Source organism: Nilaparvata lugens, chromosome 9, assembly GCF_014356525.2.
Source record: "Nilaparvata lugens isolate BPH chromosome 9, ASM1435652v1, whole genome shotgun sequence".
Classification (NCBI taxonomy): Eukaryota; Metazoa; Arthropoda; class Insecta; order Hemiptera; family Delphacidae; genus Nilaparvata; species Nilaparvata lugens.
Genome location: NC_052512.1, coordinates 13,609,031 through 13,634,550, shown reverse-complemented (window position 1 = coordinate 13,634,550; position 25,520 = coordinate 13,609,031). Strand labels below are relative to the sequence as shown.

At 34.4% G+C, this 25,520-nt stretch overlaps 1 protein-coding gene across 2 annotated transcripts in view; it reads left to right on the top strand.

Moving 5' to 3' along the window:
* Positions 1 to 2,362: 2,362 nt before the first annotated feature.
* Positions 2,363 to 25,520, top strand: part of LOC111051123 (lon protease homolog, mitochondrial) — a 90,004-nt gene continuing 66,846 nt past the window's right edge. Inside the window, exons 1-5 of one of the 2 annotated variants that reach the window (XM_039435511.1) lie at positions 2,363 to 2,961; positions 11,039 to 11,127; positions 12,718 to 12,884; positions 18,357 to 18,652; positions 20,854 to 21,045. In XM_039435511.1, the coding sequence (XP_039291445.1) occupies positions 2,542 to 2,961; positions 11,039 to 11,127; positions 12,718 to 12,884; positions 18,357 to 18,652; positions 20,854 to 21,045 (1,164 nt within the window). In that variant the 5' untranslated portion in view covers positions 2,363 to 2,541. Of the gene's footprint in view, positions 2,962 to 11,038; positions 11,128 to 12,717; positions 12,885 to 18,353; positions 18,653 to 20,853; positions 21,046 to 25,520 lie in introns of both variants that reach the window. The other variant, XM_039435510.1, reaches the window with a different exon arrangement.

Genomic DNA, 25,520 nt, shown 5'->3' with positions numbered 1-25,520 from the left:
CTTATCGTCTACTTTTGAGCTCAGTTTGCCAAGCTGCTGCAGCACAGTAGGCCTACACATAATTATTATACCTAACCTATTCCTACACCTATTCTGTGGCTGCAGGCTGCCACTTCAGCTCCAGGTTTTTTTACTTCCATGGCTGAGGTCATGATTCTAGTTTGGAGTTATTGATAGAAAACATTTTTTTACATTTTTCTTTTTCAATCTGATGAATAAATTTGCAACAAATATTATTGTAAAGAAATTTATTTCCAAAATCATGAAAAGTGAGAAATGAAGTTTGTAGGAAATCAGCATTATGGTACCTAGTTTATTTTGTTTATTTAACACACCGATTTTTCGCCAACACAACACAGAATGTTCTCTGATGGGTTGATTGGATTGGCGTATCGACGGCAGCCAGACCTAATAACAGCGCTCACACACATTCCGGGACGACACGTCACGGTAAGATAGGACAGAAAGCTCCTATGTCCATTTAGGATTTTTTTCTAGACATTTTAAATTGATAAATTATTTATTAATTTTAGAGAAAACATAACAACAGATCAATGTAACTCACTGAGCGCAAGGTCTACTGTTCACAGAGCTACTATAGTGAGGTCCACATTATAATAGCAGTGTGTAATTTGCAATGATGTTGCTATCCTTGTCTATCGTTCAACAAAGCAGATGGTGCTATCTCTTTCACGCATTGCGATGTTGCCATATCGTTTATCAACAATGTAGAAATTCAACTAATTGACAAAATATTTTATCTCAATCATGAAAATTTATTATTACATCTTTAAAATATTTTTTCACCACTCTGCACAGAAAGCAGCTGCTTTATTCCAGTCCCTACGTAGATCTGAAAGACATTGTTTGCAGACGGCTCTCATCTGACGTCAGAACAGGTTTCTTTCCGGCTAAGGCCGGAAAGAGCACCCTTTCCGGCCGCTATATTTCAAGTGTGCTAAAACAGCTGATCAAAAAACTTTTCATTATTTGAGTTTACTATTCAATAATTGAAACATTTATAATAATATCATCTTATTGTCATTTGAAAGAATAAAAAAGTATAAACTCAACCTCCCACATAATTGAACATAATCTTTTAGGTTATTTAGACAAATCAGAATAAAAAATAAAAATACTTGGACAATTTCCTGATATTCAGATTACCTCAGATTTGCTACAGCTATGACCTTCCACTTTTGCTTTCAGAAGTGCTTAATAAACAATTATTCTCATATATATATATTGTTCATTTTTCTGTGTGGCAAAAAATAGCATTCGCATAATGGGCAAAAATGTTTTTCCGGCTCTCAATCGGCTTGAAAACCGATTTTGAGCCGGAAAAGTCTCATTTTCGGCCCTAGGTGCGAAATATACTATTTCTTGACAAATAAAAATAATATGATCAACTATTTTCAACAATAATGCACAGTTAAATTCATCAGATATACCAGTATCAGCTGGTTTGGTGGCAAGGCTGAGATCTGGCAACTCTTTACTCTTATCTTCCTATCCTCCTTGCTATAGTGTAGTCCACGTTATAATGACAGTGAATTAAAATGGGAGAACAGCGTTGCCGATTCTCTGCCTTGATTAATTATCTTTCTAAATTATTGTTAGAAACATAATTTTCATCGTTGTGGACCTAGAAAAGGATAGTACCACCGGCTTTGACGAATGATAGAAAACTGAAGTTGATCAAATTCTGTCATTATAACGTGAACCTCACTATATCTTCCTACACTGCCATTATAACGTGAACCTCACTATTAACGTGGACCTCACTATATAGTGAGGTTCACGTTATAATGACAGTGTAGGAAGATATAGTGAGGTTATAATGATAGTATTTGATCAACTTTGGTGTTGCTATCCTTGTCTATCATTCGACAAAGCAGGTAGTACTATCCTTTTCTTGCTCCGCAACGATGCCAAATCTGTTTTTGACAATGTAGAAAGATAATTAATCAAGGCAGAGAATCGGTAAAGCTGTTCTCCCATTTTAATCCACTGTCATTATAACGTGGATCTCACTATAGTAATTATATTTTGACTGTTCATTGGCACTGTTGTGCAAATCTTCAATTAATTGATTATTGTCTAAACACAGTTTGAATCATTTTGATTTCAATTTTTTATTTCTCTCAAATAGAGTGTCTTGAAAAATGTTTCCTAAGATATTACAGAAATTCAAGAGTTATTCCTCGAAAACAACAATAATTGTTCGAGTCATTGATTTATTTCATAATTGAAATTGAATTATCATTTTTTGTACCAAATTAGATGCATGTAATTTGAATAAATCTAGGAATTAACTTACGTTGGTAAACTGTACTATTATAGGAAAAGCACGAAACATTGTCATTAACCTAACCTACAAATTTGCAAGTCCTGAATCATTGAGTGAATTGAAGTGAGAAATGTGAATATTCATGCTTTCTGATTTGGTTGAATGTTGTACTTTATTGTAATTTTTCTATTATTGACGGTTATATACGAGTAAAATATTCCAATGTAGAAATCCAACAACCTTGTTAATTAATGATGTTTTCGTGTAGCACTTTACGTTCAAGAAGTTCGTCTTTTTTGATAAACTATCTAAAGGTTGGGAAATTGTCTAATGTTCACCGAGCCGGTAAATTGTTACATCATACTCTTGTGCCCACTAATCAAAATTTAGTAATTTCAAGGACTTCGTTGAGAAATGGTAGATTTTTATTTAAAAATGTTTTTAATCATTCTCGGAAGGCAGACTTGGTTAGGTCCTGTTCTTTGCGATTTTTCAGTTCGCAAAACCATGACGATGGCGGTGATGATAAACCTCAAAACATTGACATAGTTTTGGCTCCTGAAAATGATTCGGTACCAGCAACTGTGATGGTACCAGAGGTTTGGCCCAAAGTTCCAATTATTGCTTTAAATGGCAATCCTGTTTTTCCAAGGTTTACAAAAGTTATAGAGGTAAGTATTCTGTAGGCCCAATAAAAATAAAAATGCATCTACTAGAAATGTGTCGATATCTTCAATAATAACTTGAGATAAACGAACGCGCAACTCACCGCTTAAAAAGATTTATTTAACAAATATAACACGTACATAATGGCAGCATGACTATTGGTAACGGAATGACACGAGAAATAATCTTACAGAGGTTTAAATAAAGTGCTTACTCTACAGTTCCTAAATCTATTGTCTTATATATATATATATATATAACTCCTCCCCCCTTAAGATGAAGGTGTCCTCACCTTCATAAGGGTAGCTGGGGTGTAAGAAATATTTTAGAATTTTCTAAGTGAAATTGAACAGTATCTAATTTCTTGTCTGGAATCATAAGTTTGTTATTGAATACATGAGAATGAAAAACAACATATAATATAATAAGTATTAAGCACGCCATTAATATATAAACTACATATTCTGATAAGTTGCTACTAACTACAAAATCTTCAAGAATCAGTAATGGCTCTGAATAAGTATTTGCTTCATGTATTTCGTCAAAAGTAAAATTAGTGATTATTTTATTTTCATAAGTCGGTACTTCAGTAGGATATAGGACATTACTTTCCCAAAATGTATAAGTTTTACTAAAATATAATAATGCTTCATCTTTTTCAAGGGATATTAGTTTTGTAGATTTTGGATATGTTACAATATTTCTTGAGCCGTGAACAATTGAACTCTTGCTGATGTTAAACATTAAATATTGGCTTATAATCGGAATATATTTAATAAAAGAACTATACCCTTTGATAACTAAAGTCCTACAGCTATTCAACTTCTTATCACTAACCAATTCTTCTGCACACTTGTTAACAACTTGTGTGGTATTTCTACAATAATAATTATTATTCAATAACTGGCAATCGCCTTCATACAATTCATGACCTTTAATAACTAATGATGGATCAACATGTATCGTAATTATTTCATTGTTCGTTTTTACAGGATAAGACAGCATAAAAAGTGTTTCGTACAAATTAGATTCAAGTGGCAATTCAATAAAATAAGAGATAATATCATTATGAATAGAACAATGAACACTTCCTAATTCCCATAGCACCTTAGGCTCATCGGATATCAATTGTAATTTAATAGCTCTGATGACACGCGCCATCTCGTCAAAAGTGAGGATGCTTGAATGAATTATGTTAAGTTTACAAAATTCCAAACTTGTTCCTATATCATCTATTCTATTGTAAATTATTGTTAGCGTGTCAAACAAAATATGATGCTGTTCATTCAGCTCTACAGAATCAAATTTACTGTTGACAGAATTAAAATAATAATTAAGTTTCAAATTATTAGCGTGGATTACATCAATTCCATTGTTAAAGCGACTAATTAGATTTTTGTTGATTGAAACTTGATTCTTAAGATCATGTTCTAAACTAATTTCGTTGGAATGCACTTTTGTCAAAATTTCATCATATTTAGCTTTATCATCAGCCTCCATATTTCCTGTTAACCAAGAAATAGCGGAACCTAATCCATTAAAAATACCTCTTTTTATTCGAAATTGTTTTAACAAAATATGATCGAATTTCATGGTAACTTGATCGAGATGTAATTGAAGTAATTTAATTTTCGTTTTATCGGTTTCTTTTCTATTTAACAATTGTATTGAATTCTTGAGTGTAGAAAGTTCATTTTGTAAAGCTGTAATGTTGATGTTATGCACGTAAGTGTGTTCTGTTAATGATGAAAGCATTCTAGATTCGGATGGGTACGACACCTGCTGATCGTGAGAGGTCAGTCGTCTTGAATGCATCTACTGGGGCCAGGTTGAGGGCTGCCAGGCTGACAATCAGGAGGGCGAAGTCGGCCAGTTTTAGACTTGTCTTGTGGCGGATCTTTGGGTTGTTTAGCCTTCGGCGGAGGTGTTCGTTCATCTGAAACAGAACTATCATTAGCTTTGTTCAATTTACGTGGTCGCTTAATGCGATTGGGATGAATTTTGAAGGGGCGTTTCTGGATCGCTCTTGTATTTGTCGCTAGATTGGTGTTTTTATCATATTTCACTTTGAAATATTTCGGCTTATTCTTCTTATTGAACGTCGTCTTGATGTACGGTTCATCCGGAATTTCAATCTCTTTTTCACGGTCTTGATTTACTCTTGTTGTTCTGGTCTCTTTCTCAGTTATTATTTTACCTTTAACGAAATTGTGAATTGTTTTCAGCTTATCCAGATAATCATTCGTTCGTTCCTCTGTTACTAACGTATTAGCCAAATCATTCATATATGGATTCTTCGAAACTCCATATGTAATCTCCATGGGTGGTAGTTTTAGATTAGAATTAAGCGTGTTGTTGAACGCTATCAGGGCTAATTTCATGTTTTCAAGTGTTGTCCTATTCTTGTTTTCCAATTGAAGAGCGTTGAGAAGTTCGATGAGGGTGGAATGCGCTCGTTCTAGAAGTCCTTGCGAATCAGGGTGGCCAGGCGTCACATAGTATGGTTCAATGTCATACAATTTGAAAAATTCTCGTAGGCTGTTATTATCGAATTCTCGTCCATTATCCATTTGCACTATTTGCGAAGTTGGAAAAGATGAAAGGTAGTCGAAAAGGATTTTCTGAATCTCGATTTGATTCAAACTTTCCAAGGGGTACGCTGCTAACCGTTTAGAAAAGCAATCTATTACCGTAAGAAATTTTATCTTATCGTACTGGAAAGTGTCTATCTGCAATTTTTCAAAAGGTTTGTGTGGTGTGGGAGCAACTTTATATTCTACTTGCACTGGGTTCCTATCATATTTTACTTTTAAACAAATTTGGCACTTATTGATGTAGGCTGTTATATCGCGAAGCATTGATGGCCAGTAGTAGGTTTTCCGAATGTGTTAGTAGCTTTCATTGATTCCTCGATGGCACGTTTTCCCGCGGTGGTAGTTGGCGACAATGTCTTTCTGTTCTTCTCCATCAGTAACATCCAGATTGATCTTCTTGTAGCGTTTCAGTTTGACTGAAACGAGTCCGTTATGATATTAACAAAACTTGTATACATCACTTCATAATCAAGCTCTAGAGCGCCTTTCTTGTAACAATATATACCATATGTTGTGTTCGGTAGAAGATATTCTAGGCATTTGTTCTTGATTTCTTCCTTATCAAACGGGTCAAGTATGTAGAAAGTCAATCTTGTTTTGTCAAAAATTTTCTGAATTTTCGGAGGATCGTTACCTCTTTCTAATATCAACTGATTATGTTCTACATTCATGATGTTGTCTTCTCCCATTATTGCAACTTGACTATTCGAACTATCCTGAAAGTGAATTGTTACACCAATACTTGCGGCATCGTCATTATTAGTATCTTGATTTCCATTTCCACATTCACGAAGAAACTTGTCCAAAACAACTTGACTGAGCTCCTCTAAATCATCATCTGGTTCGGGGTTGAGCATGTTCACAGGGTAACTTGGAATTCGAGACAAGCTGTCGGCCACGAAATTCGTCCGGCCTTCCACGTATTTGATGTCGAAATCAAATTCTTCTAAATAGAGTTTCCATCTAATTAGTTTCGAATTGGGTTCCTTGATATTGTGTAACCACTGTAAGGTCTGTTTGAATTAAGAATTTCCTTCCATACAGGTAAGGACGAAAGTGTTTGCAGGCATAAACGATTTCTAGTAGTTCCTTCTCTATAGTTGATAAGTTTACTTCATGTTTATTCTGAGTACGGGATGCAAACGCGATTGGTAGGTCCTTCCCATCAAATATTTGAGAAAGAACAGCTCCCATTGCAAAGTTGCTCGCGTCACATGTGAGTATGAACTGACGAGAAAAATCAGGCAATTGTAGTATAGGTCCATCTTGTAACATAAGTTTCAATTTCTCAAATGCTGCTTGGAAGTCCTTATCGTGTGGATTGAATGGTTTTTCCTTACCTGAAACGGTGGTGAGTGGCTTTGCTATCTTTGCATAATCTTTAATCATTTTTCGGTAATATCCTGTAAGTCCTAAAAATTGTTTAACTTCTTTAGGAGTACAAGTAAAGGGAAATTCTTCACTGCGTCTATTTTCATGGGGTTTGGTTGTATTCCGTTTTCCGAGATTATATGACCTAAGTACAACAGTTCGCGCTTGAAAAATTCCGTTTTATGAAGCTAGATTTTTAAGTTGCGTTCTTTTAATTTTTCAAATACTGATTTAAGGTGTTTCAAATGTTCAGTGAGGTTGTCAGAAAAAACAATAATATCGTCCATGTACATTAAAACATTGTCCATTTTCGCGAAAATCATGTCCATACACTTCTGGAAGAAACTGGGTGAATTCTTCAGTCCAAAGGGGAGGCGTAGAAATTCATAGTGACCATTTTCAGTATAAAAAGCTGTTCTAAGTCGATAGCAGAAAAATAAGTAGCTCGTCCTATCTTTCCAAATAAGTCCTCAATGTTGGGCAAGGGATACTTATCATCTACAGTCTTATTATTCAATTTTCGAAAATCTACAACCATTCTGATCTTTCGTTGTCCTGATGCATCCGGTTTCTTGGGTACGACCCAAATCGGGGAGTTGTAGGGAGAGTTTGAGTGTTGAATAATTTTGTTCCTTAAAAGTTTGTCTATTTCCAATCGAATATCTTCTCGGAAGATTTGGGGATGCCGGTAATTTTTCGTGTAAACTCGGTTTTCATCTGTAGTAATTATCTTATGTTTCATTAAGTACCTGCTACTTGATATCTCGTTTTCTAGTTTTACAACTTCAGGATACTGTTTTACTATTTTCAAGATGTTGTCTCTTTCCTCCTCATTCATTTGATCTGTTCGTAGAAGATTTGGAATGTCATTTATAAGCTTAGAAAATTTCGATTTACATGAATCATTTATATCTGTACAATCAACTATAGTTTCTACTTGTTCAACCTCCATTGGCTCAGGACAAATGGTCGTAAGTTCATGGGCGAAAACTAAACACATACATTCATTACTATCAATATTAACAAGTCCTTCTTCAATTCTATATTTATCTGCATTTACTTCTTTAATTATTCCTAACGTCATATCCGAGGCTGACTTAACCGGGACCGAAATCACGTTGTAGCCTGGTTGCAATTTAACACTCTTATTATCGAACAAAAATAACAAATCTTTCTCTCCATCCTTATATTCTAGCTTATTATTATCAAAGTTTAATCGCATTTTATATGCACGCTTGGTTTCATTCCCAAGCAGTATATCATACTTGGACGAAAAATCAAATATATACAGTTTTATCTTTTGAGGTTTGGAAAATAAATGCTCTATATTACAAAACACATACTCATTCCCTGTGCTTTCTCCAACGGGAGTTTTCACAATAAAATCCTCTTTGTGACGAGTTACGCCAGGAGAGACTAGTGAAGGATGAACATAGTTCTTTGCAGATCCGGTTTCGACTAGCCATTTCCTATCCTTCTGATCTACAAAGTAAGGAAGCGATTTATTAAGGATGTTCAAGTCGAATCGCTGGGTGGGTCCGTCGCATATTGGGGGCCTGACCCTAAAAAATGGTCGGTTTGTCTGTTCAGCGATTTAGTCAAAGTGTCAAGTTGAGATTGCATATTTTGAATCGGGTTCTGAGTGTACTCACTACTCTGGCAATCTAAGTGGTCTTATTCCAGATAGTTGACTTCATATGGAGACTTATAATTCCTCAATTTTTGTACTGGATCCGTTCGCTGAGTGCGCATGGATACTGTGTTTGATGAGTTATTTATCGGAGTACTTGGTTTGAAATTACTGTTTTGTTGTTGTGGGAAATGTTGTTGGAAATTTTGTTGTTGTGGGAAGCGTTGTTGGAAATTTTGTTGTTGAAATTTCTTTGTTGCTGAAAGTTTGGTCTTGAAAAATTGTGTTGAAAGTTGTGAGGTTGGGAGCTACTTGGTGGCGAGTAGAAGCTCTGTTGTTGGAAGTGCAGTTGATAAAATCTCTCATTGTTTTGGAATCGACGTTGTCTGCTTTGAAATTTTTTTTGGGTGTTTCTGTTTTGTCTGCTTTGTGATTGATAACTACTCTCATATTTTGGGGTTCTAAATGTATTTGAAGCTTGAAAAAATCTGTTTTCAGTTCTGTTTAGGTTTAGTTGGTTCAGTTCAATGCTTTATCAATTTATCAATTTGCTTCTGGCATCATCTAGATTTTGAATTTGAAGCACCTGCAAGTGGGATCCTAGCGTGGGATGGACTCCATGCACAAAGGTGTTCACTAGTGTTGCGTTAAGTTGATGTATTAAATTTGTTAGCAACTCTCCTGACACTCCATCTATTTTGTATTTTGTTATTACATGAGTACGTTTTTCTTCTAGTCTGTTTAGAAAGTCTATCGGGTGTTCCCTATTGAATGAGCACATTGCTGATATTTCTGCTATCAATTCTGGAACAGGCTTATTGTCTGCAAAGTTCTGTTTCAAGCTATTTATCAGTTCTGTTAGTGTTGAGCAACTATTGTTGTAGGCTACAGCTCCCGCTGGTCCTTCTAGGTGGCACAAAGTTGTTTTGAAAAGAAGCCAATGATTACCTTCCTTCTCTACAATATGATCTGTACAATAAGCTCTCTGTAAATCTTCACAAGTTGAAATGAAATCAGGTAATTTGTAAGCTGTTCCATCGTATCTTACTTACTGCAGTAGAGTCCTGATCCGGGTCTTCCTCCTCGTCCGACGATGGGCTGCGGAAAGTTCTGCAAGCGTCGTATCGGGTGATGTCTCGTCTGCTTGCCAGCGTGTAGTTGGAGTTGAGTTGTCCGTGTAGGGTTGTAGAACCACAGATAAAGAGTTGAAACTCACGTTTTTCGGCACTCGAGAACGTAGGTCGCGAAAAAGTTAATTGAACTTTTACCGAAAAAAACTTCTGTAGTTCCTGTGCATCGGGTGCCAGATAAGATAAACGAACGCGCAACTCACTTTTTAAAAAGATTTATTTAACAAATAAAACACTACATAATGACAGCATGACTATTGGTAACGGAATGACACGAGAAATAATCTTACAGAGGTTTAAATACTAGTACAAAGTGCTTACTCTACAGTTCCTAAATCTATTGTCTTATATATAGTTAAGTTACTTCAATGCTGGTTTATGATTCAGAGGCCCGGGTTCAAATCCCAGCCCGGGCAAGATATTTATCTCAGGCCACTCCCGTGTTTTGGATGAACACGTCACGGTTGCCTAAAAAGCAGTCGTTAGGTCTTGTCTCATGTCCTGAAATTGATCAGTTGCGACCTGAAAGCTCTGACACCAGACCAGAGCCAGCCAGGCCACTCGATATTATTATTTTTAGGCTACTTCAATAAAATCTTACACGATTCACTTTAGTCGATCTCTCTTTTTTAATAACTCATGTTTTAATAACCAATATGCTAAGTTTATTCTTCTATTATTATTGAATGAGGTAAGCAAATTCTATGTTTCAAGTCAATCGGCGTTTGTTTGTTCGTACCGCAGTTACAGTCGCAGTTATGGTCCGATTTGGTTGAAATTTTGTATACAATTAGGCCTACTTTGAAGTAAGGCGCAGAAACTTATATAGCCTATCAAAATTTTTAAATTTATTCCCGTTTCAAGATAGCGGTCCTTTATTCGGAAATTTTACCCTAAAAATCAATCTAACTTTTCATTATATATATTGGATCAGGTTCAAATTGGATTCATTCTTCTCAGCGCTACAAAGCGGTATTATTTCATGTATCACATGTTCAGAATTTTCAAATTTTTGGAATTCGAATTCTTCCCCCCCACAAGTCCAAAATTTTAAGTTTCAGATTTTTACCTCTTCAACCGTGCATCCTAGCTCAAAAGTGTAAAGAACTTCTATATCTCAGCGTCCTCCACCGACCCTATTGCATTTATATCATCATACTCTAAATCCAATTTGTTTGTGTGTGAATAAGTGGGCGTGTGTGAGTACTGAAGTTAGTGAGTGTAGCGAGTTCTACTGTTCTCCCAACTGCTAGTTAGTGAGTGTTGTAGGCTAATGCATTTTACCATTGAATAGTGTTTGATCTTTTCAAATTCAACTATTTGAGATTTATATATTAACAATTCATAATAATTTCAGGTATCAGATCCTCAACTGATAGAAACACTGAGACGAAAAATAAGACTGAATCAACCCTATTGCGGATTATTTTTGAAAAAGAATGAAGAGTAAGTTCAATCAATATACCCTAGATTAGCTTAAGCTGGGTTTTCCTTTGTGCGTAAATGCCGTCATCGACCACGACAGGGAGAGAATCTCAGATTGGGTGGATTTCAATTTGTCTAAATAACCTAAAAGATTACGTTCAATTATTTTCTAATGGGGCAGGTTGAGCTTATACTTTTCTATACTTTTGAATGGCAATATGTTGTTGACCGAGCGAAGTGAGGTCTAAGATTCAAGTCGACGGTTTGGCATTTTTCTTAATGTTTAAATGTTTAAATATTTATATAATGCGCATTTACAGCGAAACGCGGTAATAGATTTTAATGAAATTTGACAGGTTTGTTCCTTTTTTAATTGCACGTCGACGTATATACAAGGTTTTTGGAAATTTTGCATTTCAAGGATAATATAAAAGGAAAAAGGAGTCTCCTTCATACGCCAATATTAGAGTAAAAATCTGGTGTGGCGCACTCACACAACTTTCCTTGCCGTTATGAGAATTGATCACCTGACGCTAGTGTTCTCGCGCATCTCAAGTCTACTTATAAACAAAGATCTGAGTCAGGACAATAACTCTGGAGACATACGAGGTCTGCTATCTCTTCATAGTGAATCATTTAATAGAATCAACAGTTTGCAATTGGATAATCACATTTTCTCGAATTTCGAGGTTATTTTCAATTTTAGGTGAAAATGTTACTAAACATTAATTGCAGAGATTTTCATGCTCAATCTTTTACACTTGAATTTTTTTTTTAATTGTATCTGAAGCCTGATGATTGAGAATCTAAAATCAAACTTTGCATAGATGGGGTGGAGCTCCTGAAATTTTTACAGATATGGGACTTGTGGCAGTTGATAGAGCTTTATCAATTTGAGCTTTATTCTAGGTATAAATTTGATCAAAATCGTTGGAGCCGTTCTTGAGAAAATCGCGATTTGGTGTAAGGGTAAGCATTCCTGACCGGCAATTAGGAGGTACTGGGTTTGATTCCCGGGCTGACAAATAATTTTTGTATAGTAGCGCTCATCGAATTTCCATCTAGCTGTTTACCCTGTTGTCAATATTTGCAGTAGCAGAAGTCTTTGGGGTGAATTACAGCATTTAATTGGAATTTTCGATTAATAGTAATTAATTATCATTTTTTATTTATTAGTTTTTCTCAGTTTCTATATTCTTCAAGCTATTTTTATAATCTAGTAGAATTATCAAGAGTTTTATTTTCTCATAATAGTATTATCCTTCGTTTTCCATTTGTAATATTTACTGCAATATTTGGAGTAAAAATATATACCTTGTTTAGAAGTATATCAATGTTTTCTCAATTAAATTCTTATATTCTATCCAATACTCAAGTAGAACATTTTTGTTCTATCTATGTTGGAATTTCATCTCTTTCTTTTATTTATTTTCAATTTGTTAATAATTATAATATTCGAGGTTAAGGTTCATGTGAACGTAGTTTCAATAATTGTGAACTTATACTTAAATTCTATTATGTATGCTGTGTATAAATGTACATTGTATGCTTGTATTTTGTTGGAAACAAATAAATTCAATTCAATTAAATTATTTTTAATTTTTTTTGCAGGAGTACTGAAGACACAATAATGAGCATAGATGAAGTTTACCCGATTGGTACGTTCTGTCAGATATTCGAGGTGCGAGAAATGCAGGACAAACTGCTGTTGGTGGTAGTGTCTCATAGGCGGATCAAAATCACTGGCGAAGTTGTTGAAGAAGAGCCCACTCCTGCCGGTTGGTATTTGCTTACTCACTACTCAATTTCATCCATTAATTCTTCAAATATCGGGGGACCGAGCTCTGCTCTGGAGTACAAAAGCATAGAAAATCTATTACGAAATAGGAAATTATAATAGACTATATCCTATTATATTAAGCGAACATTTCCTGTATATATATGGCTATGCATATATTTGGTTATTTATGTCCAACGGATCTCGAAAACGGCTCTAACGATTCTCACGAAATTTGGAACATAGTAGGTTTATTATATAAAGATTTGATTGCACTAGGTCTCATCCCTGGGAAAACTCGCTGAAGGACATTAAAAGGATAGTTCATCCTTGGAGAAACAGCTGAGACTTTCGTCGTCTGTGAATAATGGAAGTGAGTCAGGGAATGCGTCTGTATGGAAAATCAAAATATCTCATCCCCGAAATTCATAAACTTACATAGGCCTATAGCCAGCTGTAAAATATAAAAACGGCCTAAAAGATAAAGAAACCTTGAGGGTTTGAAAGGTGAAAGTATTCATAATTGATTAAAAATAACAACTATATAATAAAAACATATTTTTGCAATGTTTCAAATTCATCAAAAAAGTTAATTTTCTTTTAATAATTCAACCATAAAACTTTTTTAGCAGATGCACTCAGCTGCTGGGGGCTCTTAATCAGCTTATCTCATGAGAGAGAAATTTTGATCAATTCGTTCAAAATATCTGATTTGTTGACATACCATGGTATATCATTCTAAATTAAAGTATATCATTATTTTCAAAGTTAATAATTATTTTACAGTTTCAAGTTATTAATGAGTGTTATTTTGTTATTCAATTTGGTTTTTAAACAATCTAAATTGGAACTTTTATGTTTTCAAATGCTTGGACTGGAAATTGGACCTGAATTCAAGTGAATGTATCATTTTAATGAATTGTGTTTTGTTTACCAATAAATAAATAACGAGCGAAGCTCTGTGCCCCGATATTTTATAGTTTATACAGAAAGGTTCTATCTAATCACAGTGGATTGAGGTTAATTCCCAGTGGAATGCAAAAATCTCTCACAAACGCCCGATTGCACAAAAGCTGGTTAAATTTTAACCCTAATTAATTTCACGTGAACCAAATCAGAGACCATTTTAAAAAGACGTGATTAATCAGGATTAAAATTCAACCGGCTTTTGTGCAACTGGCACTAAATACATGATTGAATGATTGCAATAGTTCAACAGCTGAGTCATAATTTTGTCTCAGTTCCACACAGATGCACTCGCTCACTCACTTCCATTATCCACAGACGACGAAATTATCAGCTTCTTTAAAATTAGCTTCTTTTCCAAGGATGAATAATTATTATCCTTATGTCCTTCATTGAGTTTTCCCAGGGATGAGACCTAGTGCAATAGATTTTTTATTATAAACCTAGTATGTTCCAAATTTCGTGAGAATCGTTAGAGCCGTTTTCGAGATCCAGTGACATACAAACAGAAATCACTCGTTCAATAGTAGTTATTGTTAAGAGTAAAAGAAATGATATATTGAACCACTTATTCAAACGCTTCAAAATGCTAGATTAATTCCGTGCTAGTGCCGTTTCTAAATTTTTAATGAATATCGTCTTATAATTTATCTTTCAGTGATACTTACATTCAGGGATATTTGTACAAATGAATAAATTCGCATCAACTTCCCCGTCGTCTTCTGTAAATATTGACAACTGGGAAAATATTGTGAGGTTTCAAATAAATAGCTATAGTGAGCTCCACGTTTCAATGGCAGTGGAGAAAGGTAGAAGAACAGCGTTGCCCTTGCCACTGCCTGCTATATTTTATTCTAATAGCTAAAAATTTTGGTAGCTAATATTTTTGTTAAGAATAATCAAGTATATTATTTTATTCGCCGATTAATATGTGTATACTGTAAATATTTCAATGATGTAATAATATATTCTCATATTTGTATCATTCATTAGTATTTTTAATTGTTATTTATTTATGAAAAACATGGTAGTATACAGGATTTCTCCCAAAAATTGCTTCCATAACAACAAAAAACAAATAAAACAATAAGGTTTATTCATTTACAACTCTTGAATCAGTCAAAATCAACTCAGTATCAAACCTTAATTCTTGAATATTTTATCATCATACAGTCCATTTTTTGCTATCATAGCTGTGTAGTCCATTTTTCTTGGTAACAATACAATAAAACAAATGTTGAGATCAGTTGTAACGGTTTGAGATATCGATGTGCGGGTTTCGCTATTAATTTTGTTTTGAAACTCTGTATCGAAATCATGTATCACATGACCACGTTCCCAATTGAAAAAATGAAGTGGGATTGAAAATGAAGTTGGATTCATATGACGGATGGACGACAAATTCTGTCACCAAGATGGTGGACAAAAGCTTTGAGGCGACAGAGAGTGTTTTTTCCCAATTGGAATAAGATCTTCATGGAACCTACTGTCATATCATACTTGTAAAAGAAATATTCAGCTGTTTCTATAATAATTATCACCAGCCGTGTATATTCTGGAACAAGTTAAGGATTTTAGAGGTCAATACAACTGTTAATGAGCGAGTTCTCCAACGCAGGGAGTCACTAGTTATTATTTTGTCGATTACTTATATTACTACACTGTCACGAAACAATCTGGTAACGTTGCAGAGCTAGAAAGGAATAGCGCTATATGTTTTGTTAATTGATAGACAAGGATAGCAATACCATTGCTAATCAATCAATCACTGCTATTATAACGTGGACCTCACTATAGTACAATTAAAATATAGGAAAGTAATATTTTCTTACTGCTGGTACTAATATTTTGATCTCAAAACATTTGTGTCTGTAGCATCAATATTTTCTCGACTTCGAAAACGTGTTATCATGTCTGTGAATACTGTTGATCCAATACCTACTATTACTTCAGGCCCCACAACTGAAGCTCCAATAAACTATGACGTCATCACATGTAGATCGATGATCTACTGGCGGTAAGCAAGCGAAATAAGAGCGCTGATGCTTGTTATCACATCTGATATGGTAATCAACAAAATTAGAATTACAAACTCAATTTTCACGGTCTTCCATTTCAATGAATATTGTTTGTTTATCTTTCTTCTGATATTCGTTTGTGAAAAGTAATGATGAATTTGGGGTTTTAAATCATGGGATACTGTTGTGTACCTAATTGTCGCGGGAATTATAACAAGACTCCAAAAGTTATCGTACGGTATTTTCTTTTTCGAAAGATGAAACTTTGAAACGAAAATGGATACGAGCGATAAGAAAAAAGAACTTCAATTCTACAAAACAACGGTTTAAATGAAGTGCAGAAGAACAGTGTAAAAAAGGTGTGAGTGGAAAATTTAATTCAAGTGTGAAAGAACAGAGTAAATAGAATGTGAAATCAGAGAGTGAAAGAACAGTGTAAATAAAGTGTGTGAAAAAACATTTGAACTAATAAATTAAAAAGTAAATGCAAAGTGTTGGAACTGTACATAACATAATATTAGAGGTTTTACCCAACTGAAAAACATTCTCCTGATGAGTTTCTTTGTACCACAGATTTATTGTGATCAAGTTTGTGGGAGACTCTTTCCTAAAAAAGAGTTAGCTTACATCTAATTTGGTTTATCTTTGATTTACCTCTCCTTCGATTCTGATACAGGCTATTATTAAGTATTTTTGGTTGAGATGAATTCATCAATAGCTCTATCACTGAATCGAGTAGGCCTATGTCTATCAAGCTGAAAGTATGGATAAATTGTTGCATTTGTGGAATAAAGTGTTTTTATTTCAATAAAATTTATATTTAATAAATATACAAATGTCTTCAATCTGAAATTTAGATAGTATTTCATCCAATAAAAAATCGATACAGTAACAAAAGTTAGAGAGCATACATTGATAAGCTAGTAGAAACTACTATGATCTAGGAAAAAATCAATCTACATGTTATGACATCATTAATCAGTTGTGGGGCCTGAAGTAATAGTAGGTATTGGTTGACCTCATCAGGAGCAAGATCCGTGTCTATTTCTGCTGCAAACTTGCAGTACGTCAAAAATTGGAGAAAACTTTGTGATAAAAGTGCGTTCTACTGTAGGCAACAATTTCGACCCTTTGCGACACCTGCAATTCAAACTATTCTACAAAATATGTTTTGCGATAACGTAAGATTTCAAAATCCAAGGATTGAAAAATTCGAGATTACTACAATAGTGTCATTGTATATTGATGTTTCTATATGGCTCAATTGGGAAACTTTTAATAGGTAGTGTTAAGAACTGTTGTATTGAAATGATCTTTGAAATTGAAATTTATTCATAACACTGACAATTTACAAACAAAAATAAATAAATTTAACAAATCAGTACAATAATTAAAAAAAACTAAAATACATAATAGAATATCATCTTCTAATTCTATTTATATGAATGAAAATAATTAAAAACTAACAAAAACATTATGTAACGTCAGAATTATGATTAAGGTACTTCATAAGCTTCTCTGAGACCTGCAACTTTTAATTAGAGTTGATGAAAACCATGGAAACAGCTAAATATTTCTTTTATAATCAATTCAATTTATTTTTACACACATACATACAAGTTTTATTCAGAAATTAACAAAAATAATTAATGCAAACAACAACAACAATACACAAAAATACAAAATGAAAAGAAAGTGGTGCAAAAAAAAGGGTGGAAGATTGAAGGGTTTTTCCAACTATGGATATCCATGTACTAGGAAAACCCTCAATCCTTGAGAAGGTGAAAGAAGTATCAGGAAAGGTAAATAGGTGGTAGATATGAAAGGATGGGATGGGGGAAGAATAATAAGGGAAAGGATGGAAAAATAAACTGATAGGACCAGGTGTTAAAAAAAGTTTTGAAAAACTAGATGAATTACAAAGGATTGCAGAATAAGCAAGCACACAAGTCAGAAGAGTAAACTTTGTGTAACATCTCATATATAGAAGAGAAGAAGTAATTGCATTTGTTCCAGGTGTTAATATCCTGTTTTAGTTTTTTAGTTATTTTTGCACATCCAATATACTGTTTTAATGATTTTACTACATATGCATATAAGTTTCTTCTGATGGTTTCTATGTTTGTATTGTAAATTAAATATCTATTTGCTATAGATATCATTTGCTATAGGTCTTAGGTTGTATAGGCTGTTGGCAGCGTTATTTGTAGAAGGGATATATAATTGTCAAGAAGGATATTTTTTTGTCTTTTTACAAGAATAATTTGACAGTGGGCTTTTTTCGTTGGGGATATTATTTGCTTAGCTTCACCAATGTTAATCAAATATTGCCATTATAACGTGGACCTCACCATACATATTGATGTGAAATGTTATTGGTGGTTTTGCCAACTTGCATGTTGATGTACTTGTTATTGTTCGTGATAATTCAATTGATGCATCAATAGTACTTGTTTGAAATTAATGTAACATGCTTTTATCTGTAGCAGAGATGAATCTGAAGTTTCCCACATTGAATAGCGAGATTGACGTTTCTGTTTCGCAAACATCGCCGGTAGCGTCGCGTAGCGGCATGAGGCGGAAACAACAGCAGCGTCAGAACCGGAATCAGCGCAAAGCGGAAGTGACGTCACCGGAAGCGGAGTCGGCCAAACCGGAAGTGAATTCAGCCGCTGAGCAGCAGACACCGGAAGAAGAGAGTAAGAAGCAGGGACCAAAACCAGTGATGATTGTCGAAGTGGAGAATGTCGTGCATGAGAAGTTCAGAATGTCTGAGGAGGTCAAGGTAAGTTGATCTGAATTGTTGAAATAATACAAAATTTAGGAATGCTTTGAAAAAACACTAGCTTTGTAAAAATAATTTAGGACAAGCGGAAATTTTACTATCCTTGCCCTATTACCATTTAATCCAGTCAAATGGTCGTTTTTCAGGAAACAGCCTCGAAAGAATTTTTCTCGGCGGTTCTATATGTATTTTGGGGCGCTGAATTCGAATCTGAAATTTTCTGACACGCCAGAGGGCGGCTTCACCCCCAAAACCCCCAAAAATTTCGGACTTTTTTCAATTTTTCCATTTTATCTCGTGAACCTTGAGTTTATCAAGAAAAATCATTCTTGCCAAATTAAAGAGAATAAAATTTCAAATAAATTGAGTGGTCGCGCAGGATTCTACCATTTTTGGTTCCGGAGCTACGAATTTTCAAAAAAGGGGTATTTTTTAAGGGGTTTTCAAAATTATGCATACCCACCACTTCTACCCTATACAACATGGATATTTTTCTAGTATAGATAAAATACCACACATCACGTGAAAGAACAATTCATTATGAATAGGATTCCTTAGGAGTTTTTGAATTTAGTAGTGGGGGGAGGGGAATATACCCAAAAATAGAAAATCAGGTTCTACAGTCAAAATACAAATTTTTACTTTCCTCGCCCTATTACCATAGGTAAGGAAAGTATTGCTTTCCGAAAAAAATTAAGGTACCCAAATTTCTATACGTTTCAAGGTCCCCTGAGTCCAAAAAAGTGGTTTTTGGGTATTGGTCTGTATGTGTGTGTGTGTGTGGTGTGTGTGTGTGTGTGTGTGTTGTGTGTGTGTGTGTGTGTGTGTGTGTGTGTGTATATGAGTGTATGTGCGTCTGTGTACACGATATCTCATCTCCCAATTAACGGAATGACTTGAACTTTGGAACTTAAGGTCCTCACGATATAAGTATCCGACACGAACAATTTCGATCTGATGCAATTCAAAATGGCGGCTGAAATGGCGAAAATGTTGTCAAAAACAGGGGTTTTCACGATTTTCTCGAAAACGGCTCCAACGATTTTGATCAAATTCATACCTAAAATAGTCATTGATAAGCTCTATCAACTGCCACAAGTCTCATATCTGTAAAAATTCCAGGAGCTCCGCCCCATCTATGCAAAGTTTGATTTTAGATTCCCAATTGTCAGGCTTCAGATACAATTTAAACAAAAAATTCAAATGGGAAAGATTGAGCATGAAAATCTCTACAATTAATGCTCAGTAACATTTTCACCTAAAATTGAAAATAAGCTCTAAATTCGAATAAATGTGATTATTCCAATTGCAAACTGTTGATTCTATCAAAACATTCACTATGAAGAGATAGCAGACCTCGTGTGTCTCCAGCGTTATAGTCCAGTCACCAGCTGGCTTGAATCTTTGAATAGTAGACTTGAGATGCGCGGGAACACTAGCGTCAGGTGATAAATTTTCATAACGGCAAGGAAAGTTGTGTGAGTGCGCCACACCAGATTTTTGATTATACTTTTTCAAGGCCTTCCTAACAAAAAATTCATATTTCGGCTGAAATCATCTCACGCGGGTTATTTTCTATGAGAATCACCCGTTAGAAACATTTAATTTCAGTATTTCCTAGTGGGTGGTACGTCATAAGGATCAAGGATCAAAACTTTAAACACTTATAACTTATGACAGAATGATCAGATCTCCTCGTACTACAGCTCATTCTTCTCAGCTCGTTAAGGCCGTTCAAAATCATGTATCATAATTTTGATGAAATTTGATGAAAAAATAAAAAATCCACTTTTAGTGTATTTTAGCCCCTATTTAAATACACAGAGAAATGACCATTTTCTATATTCAAAACTGTGTATCTCGGTAACCCGAAATTATAAAAAATGGTACTTGGTCATGATTTGAAGAACAGAATCTCCTCTTTCATGTGAGGTAAATGAATTTTGTAAAAATATGATCGTGAGGTAAGATACGTTTGATTAAAAAAAATCAATAAAATTTGCGATTGTATATTCAATTTGTCTTGTATATTCAAAGTTGCGTATCTTGTGAACCACTTCAGATAAAAAATCTAAAAAGTAGTCAAGATGGTAGAGACTTTTCTCCTCTTTTCGCTCCCATGAATAGTTTTCCTGATTTCAATACCGTTCAAAAGTTTCAGCTAATTGAGAAAATGTTAATTTTAATTGGTTTGATTGCAGGCGCTGAAGCAAGAAGTAATACAGACGATCAGGGACATAGTGAGTCTGAATCGGTTGCTGCGCGAATCACTGGCACAGATGTTGAGCACTGAGCACCGGGTGGTCGACAACCCTGTCTACCTGTCCGATCTAGGAGCGGCTCTCACCACAGCCACGCCCAAGGAACTGCAGGAAGTCTTGGAGGAGATGGACGTGAGTGCAACACATTCAGCTGTCTGCCTACAGGGCTACACACTCTTGTTATGAGCGCTCAAACTTGAAAAAGTACATCTTTCTACAACCGCTCGAAAAGTTCTTCTTTAGGAACCGAAAGCTCACTGTACCTAGGATACAAGGTAGTGGCCACGTAAAGATGCGCAGTAACAAATCCAAACCAGCTGGTCGGTGTGACGTCTTTGGTGCTCTAAAAGTTTATGCTTCCTCTCTTTTCAATGTTAAATTGAGCAACTTTGTAAGAATTTTTCTCAAAAAGTACATAACTTTTAAGTCTTATCGACATTTCCTATGATTTATACAATATTTAGCTTAATTTTTTTTAGAAATTGAATACTTTTGGACGGCTGGATCTTTCAGAATGATCGATTTTGTAAGAGTCTGCACATCGAATACCTGTTGCTCTCTTATTGAAAATTAACATGCTTTCCATGGCTCTCTTGTAATTCAATTACTCAATGGTAGTAAATTTGATAAATCGATCATTGAATAAGGAATTGAAAACGTGAAAACATTAATTAAAGTATAATATTATTTCTCTCAAAATCCTTGATATCTTGTCTGTGTAGCCTACTGTATATTACATAGAATTAGTAGAACATCTTGCCGGATCAACATCTTTAATCCTTTACAAGTGCACTCTTTATTCAGGAAAAATGATATACACAAATCCACATACTTTAACCAGGTGATAGTTGTTTATTATGGTCATATACAATATTTATCTTCATTTTTCTCGAGCAACTATGAAAGTCTTTTTTTAAAAAAGGACATAAGTTTCAAGTCCCATCGACATCTCCTAAGATTTATACAATATTTATCTTCAATTTGTTTTTAGAAATTCATCACTTTTGAACTCTTAGATCTTCTAGAATGCTCGATAATGTAAGGGAAAACCGGTTTGAAGATAGAGAACTCTCATTTGATACTAGGAGAAGGGATACTCTTAGAAGGAATGATAAGATTTAATTTGGCAACATTTGAAAAATTGAATGGCTTCAAAGGTTTTCTACTGGAGGTTTATTATTCATAGTTTTGATATCTCAACAATTATAAAGTTGAAAAAAGGTACTGAATGTATTTCTCCTAGTAATGGTTACAGTAAACGATTCAAGTAAGAGAAGTTTGGACAGATTTTGGAAATTTGGTCATTCTTTCTAAAGCCTGCAGTCTCAACGTCATTGGTAGAAATATATTTTATGATTGTGTTTGTTATACACAATCAATTGGATTGATCTACAATTAAATTGAATTGAATTTTCGATAAAGATCTTTGGATTCAAAATTATTTCTACTCAGTGACCAAGGCACAATCTAGAAACATAATTTTCATCACATATATATCACTCACATTCTATGTGATAGAAAGCTCCAATATGGGATAAAAGAGAGTGTGGGGTGATAGTATAAAGGTGCGTACAGATTTACGCGTCGCGAACATGATCCTCCCCAAATTATTCTACATTATAATTCTGTATCATTGAATCAATAAATTCACTTTTAATCAGCTGATGCCAAGCTTTTTGTATCTGTATCTTACCGTTTCTGTGAAAATACAGATATAATCAGCTAATTGAAAGTGAATTGCTCATGTTTGCAGCGCGAATATCTGTAGGCACCTTAACACTCACATCATAAATGCATTATAAACTGAATAAATTGCAATTTGAAAAAATATCTTAAAATATGCCCAACTATTATCTCTCCGGTATAGGAAAATAATGAGGAGAATTGGAATTTACCACACATCATCCTGTTTCAAGTGTACTCAATTCAATTAAATTTTTATTTTACCAAAAAACACAAGAAACAATACAAAGATGTGACAATTAAAAAAAGAAACAATAATTAGTATTCTAAATATCTATGTCAACTATCTGTGAAATACGGCTGGAGGTGAAGATCTACTGGCATAAGTAAAACACTTGTTCGCCACTAGGAGTAGAGACTTAACTATTTCTAAATGTAAGCTAATAATTTAAAATGGAATCTTTTATGCAAACAATGGAACGTATATTCAAAATAAATGCTGATAAATATCAAAATAAATCAATTGTGATTCTAATCCTGACAATAATGAATAGTTTCAGCTAATTAAAAATTAATTATGATAGTATAAAGGTGCGTACAGATTTACGCGCCGCGAACATGAGCAATTCACTTTTAATCAGCTGATGCCAAGCTTTTTATATCTGTATCTTACCGTTTCTGTTAAAATACTGAGTAGTTTAAAAAGCTGAAAAAAATTTGAACTCATTCATGCAATATTAAGATGGAAGTAATAGTTGTGAAGTATACAGTTTTTATTATTTATTGGAACAAACTTAATAGGTTTTAACCTTACAGTTGTGTTGTGAGTGATGTTGTGGCACTTTTCCATAATGAAAACACAAATTTAAATTGTCAACCACTTTTTATTTATACAAACTTAATAGGTGCACCGATGAGCAGCCTATTCGTTCGGAATGCAGTTTACAATCTTTGGAGCGATTATATCAGCTGCTATGAGAGTTTAATTTCTAGATTAGAAATGCCCTCAGAGTTGGTTGAAGAGGTTGTCCTCCTTTCGTAGTCTTTCAAACAGGCATTCAACCGATCACTGGTCTTATAGAATTATCAAGTTTATTAGATGGAATATATTGTAGGATACTAACTTATAGTATGAATTCTTATTCATACGTAAACTTTTCAATTTATGATTAATTTTTATTAAATACATTATTATTGGATCATGAAGAGTTGGTTTTCCCTATCACAAATAAATGAAGAATGAATTTTTTACAATAAGAGAACAAGTATCAATTGAGAATTCCTCTTACAAATTATAAATGAGAAATACGTGTTCCACAATACGAGAGCAAGTATTCAATAAAATTCTCAATTATTGAGAATTCCCCACTCGGTATGCATGCTTTAATATATATAATATAATATAATTCGCCCTTATATTTTGTTGTAGTTTCTAATTAAAGTGATTCAACTAGAAAACTATTTCCTGATCAAGTATGTGAAAGCCATAATTTTCCTGAAAAAAGGAGATCCTCCTAAGGGATCCTCCTAAGGCAAGATGTTCTATTGATTCTACATATAATATACAGTACACAGACAAGATAAAGGATTGCGAAAGAAATAATATTATAGTACATTCAATGTCTCCACGTTTCTAATTCCTTATCCAATGATCGATTTATCAAATTCATTAGCATTGAGTGATTGAATTACAAAAAAAGCCAGGGAGAGCATGTTAATTTTCAATAAGAGAACAATAGGTATTCGATGTGCAGGCTCTTACAAAATCGATCATTCTGAAAGATCCAACCGTCCAAAAGTATTGAATTTATAAAAAAAATAAAGATAAATATTGTATAAATCATAGGAAATGTCGATGGGACTTAAAAGTTATGTACTTTTTGAGAAAAATACTTACAAAGTTGCTCAATTCAACATTGAAAAGATAGGAAGAATAGATATTTAGAGCACCAATGACGTCACACCGATCATCTGACTCTGATCATTAAAAGATCGAGATGCGCGTGGCCAGTACCTTCTATTCTAGGCACGTTGCGAAAACTCATCATAAAACAGATGTTTTGTGAGGAGCGAGCGATGATCTACTTTATGCTCGCCAGCTGCTTACTTTACGCTTGCAAACCGCAGCGCATGATTGTGTAGTAGGCTACATGCAATTCCAATAAGTTCATGTTCCTACTTTTTCGTCTTTAGTTTCACCAGCCATTGTGGCAAAGACGGCCAGAGTTTTGACTCTCACGCTGAGGGATCCAGGTTCAATTCACGTTCCTACCAATTTTTTTTTGCAGATGATACTGTTGATACTTGTTTTATCTCATTCTAATAATATATCATTATAAAATAAATCATTATGATTAGATAGAATAATTAAATTGAATCATTTTATTATTATCATTTCATTCATCAAATGACAAGTGAGTGCTTATTGCACTCAAAGTCGGCCTTTGGCAGACTTTGGTGCATTACTAAACTGGAATGTTCAAAAATGATCTCACAATGGATGCTGTGCTGAGAACAACTGCTTTTTCCATGGCATATTTTGCACTTTCCGATATTCCCATCTGACAAAGATTTGCTGACACTTTTTTAGTTACAACTCCAACCGTGGAGATAATGACAGGAACAATTGTGACCTTTTCTTGCATCCAGACATCCTTGATCTCAGCAACCAAGGGAAGGTACTTGGAGACCTTTTCATTATAATACTGTTCCAAGTTGTGGCAGCATGGTATGCCAACATCTATTAGTGTTTCCTTGGCTACCTTATCCATGAGGATGATATCTGGCCTATTATGAGCAACTGTTCTGTCTGTCAGCACCGACCGATCCCAATATAACTTATGTGTCTCATTCTCCAAGACTGGGGATGGCTTGTACGAGCAGTAGGGCAGCTTCTGATTGATGATTTGGTACTTTATTATTAT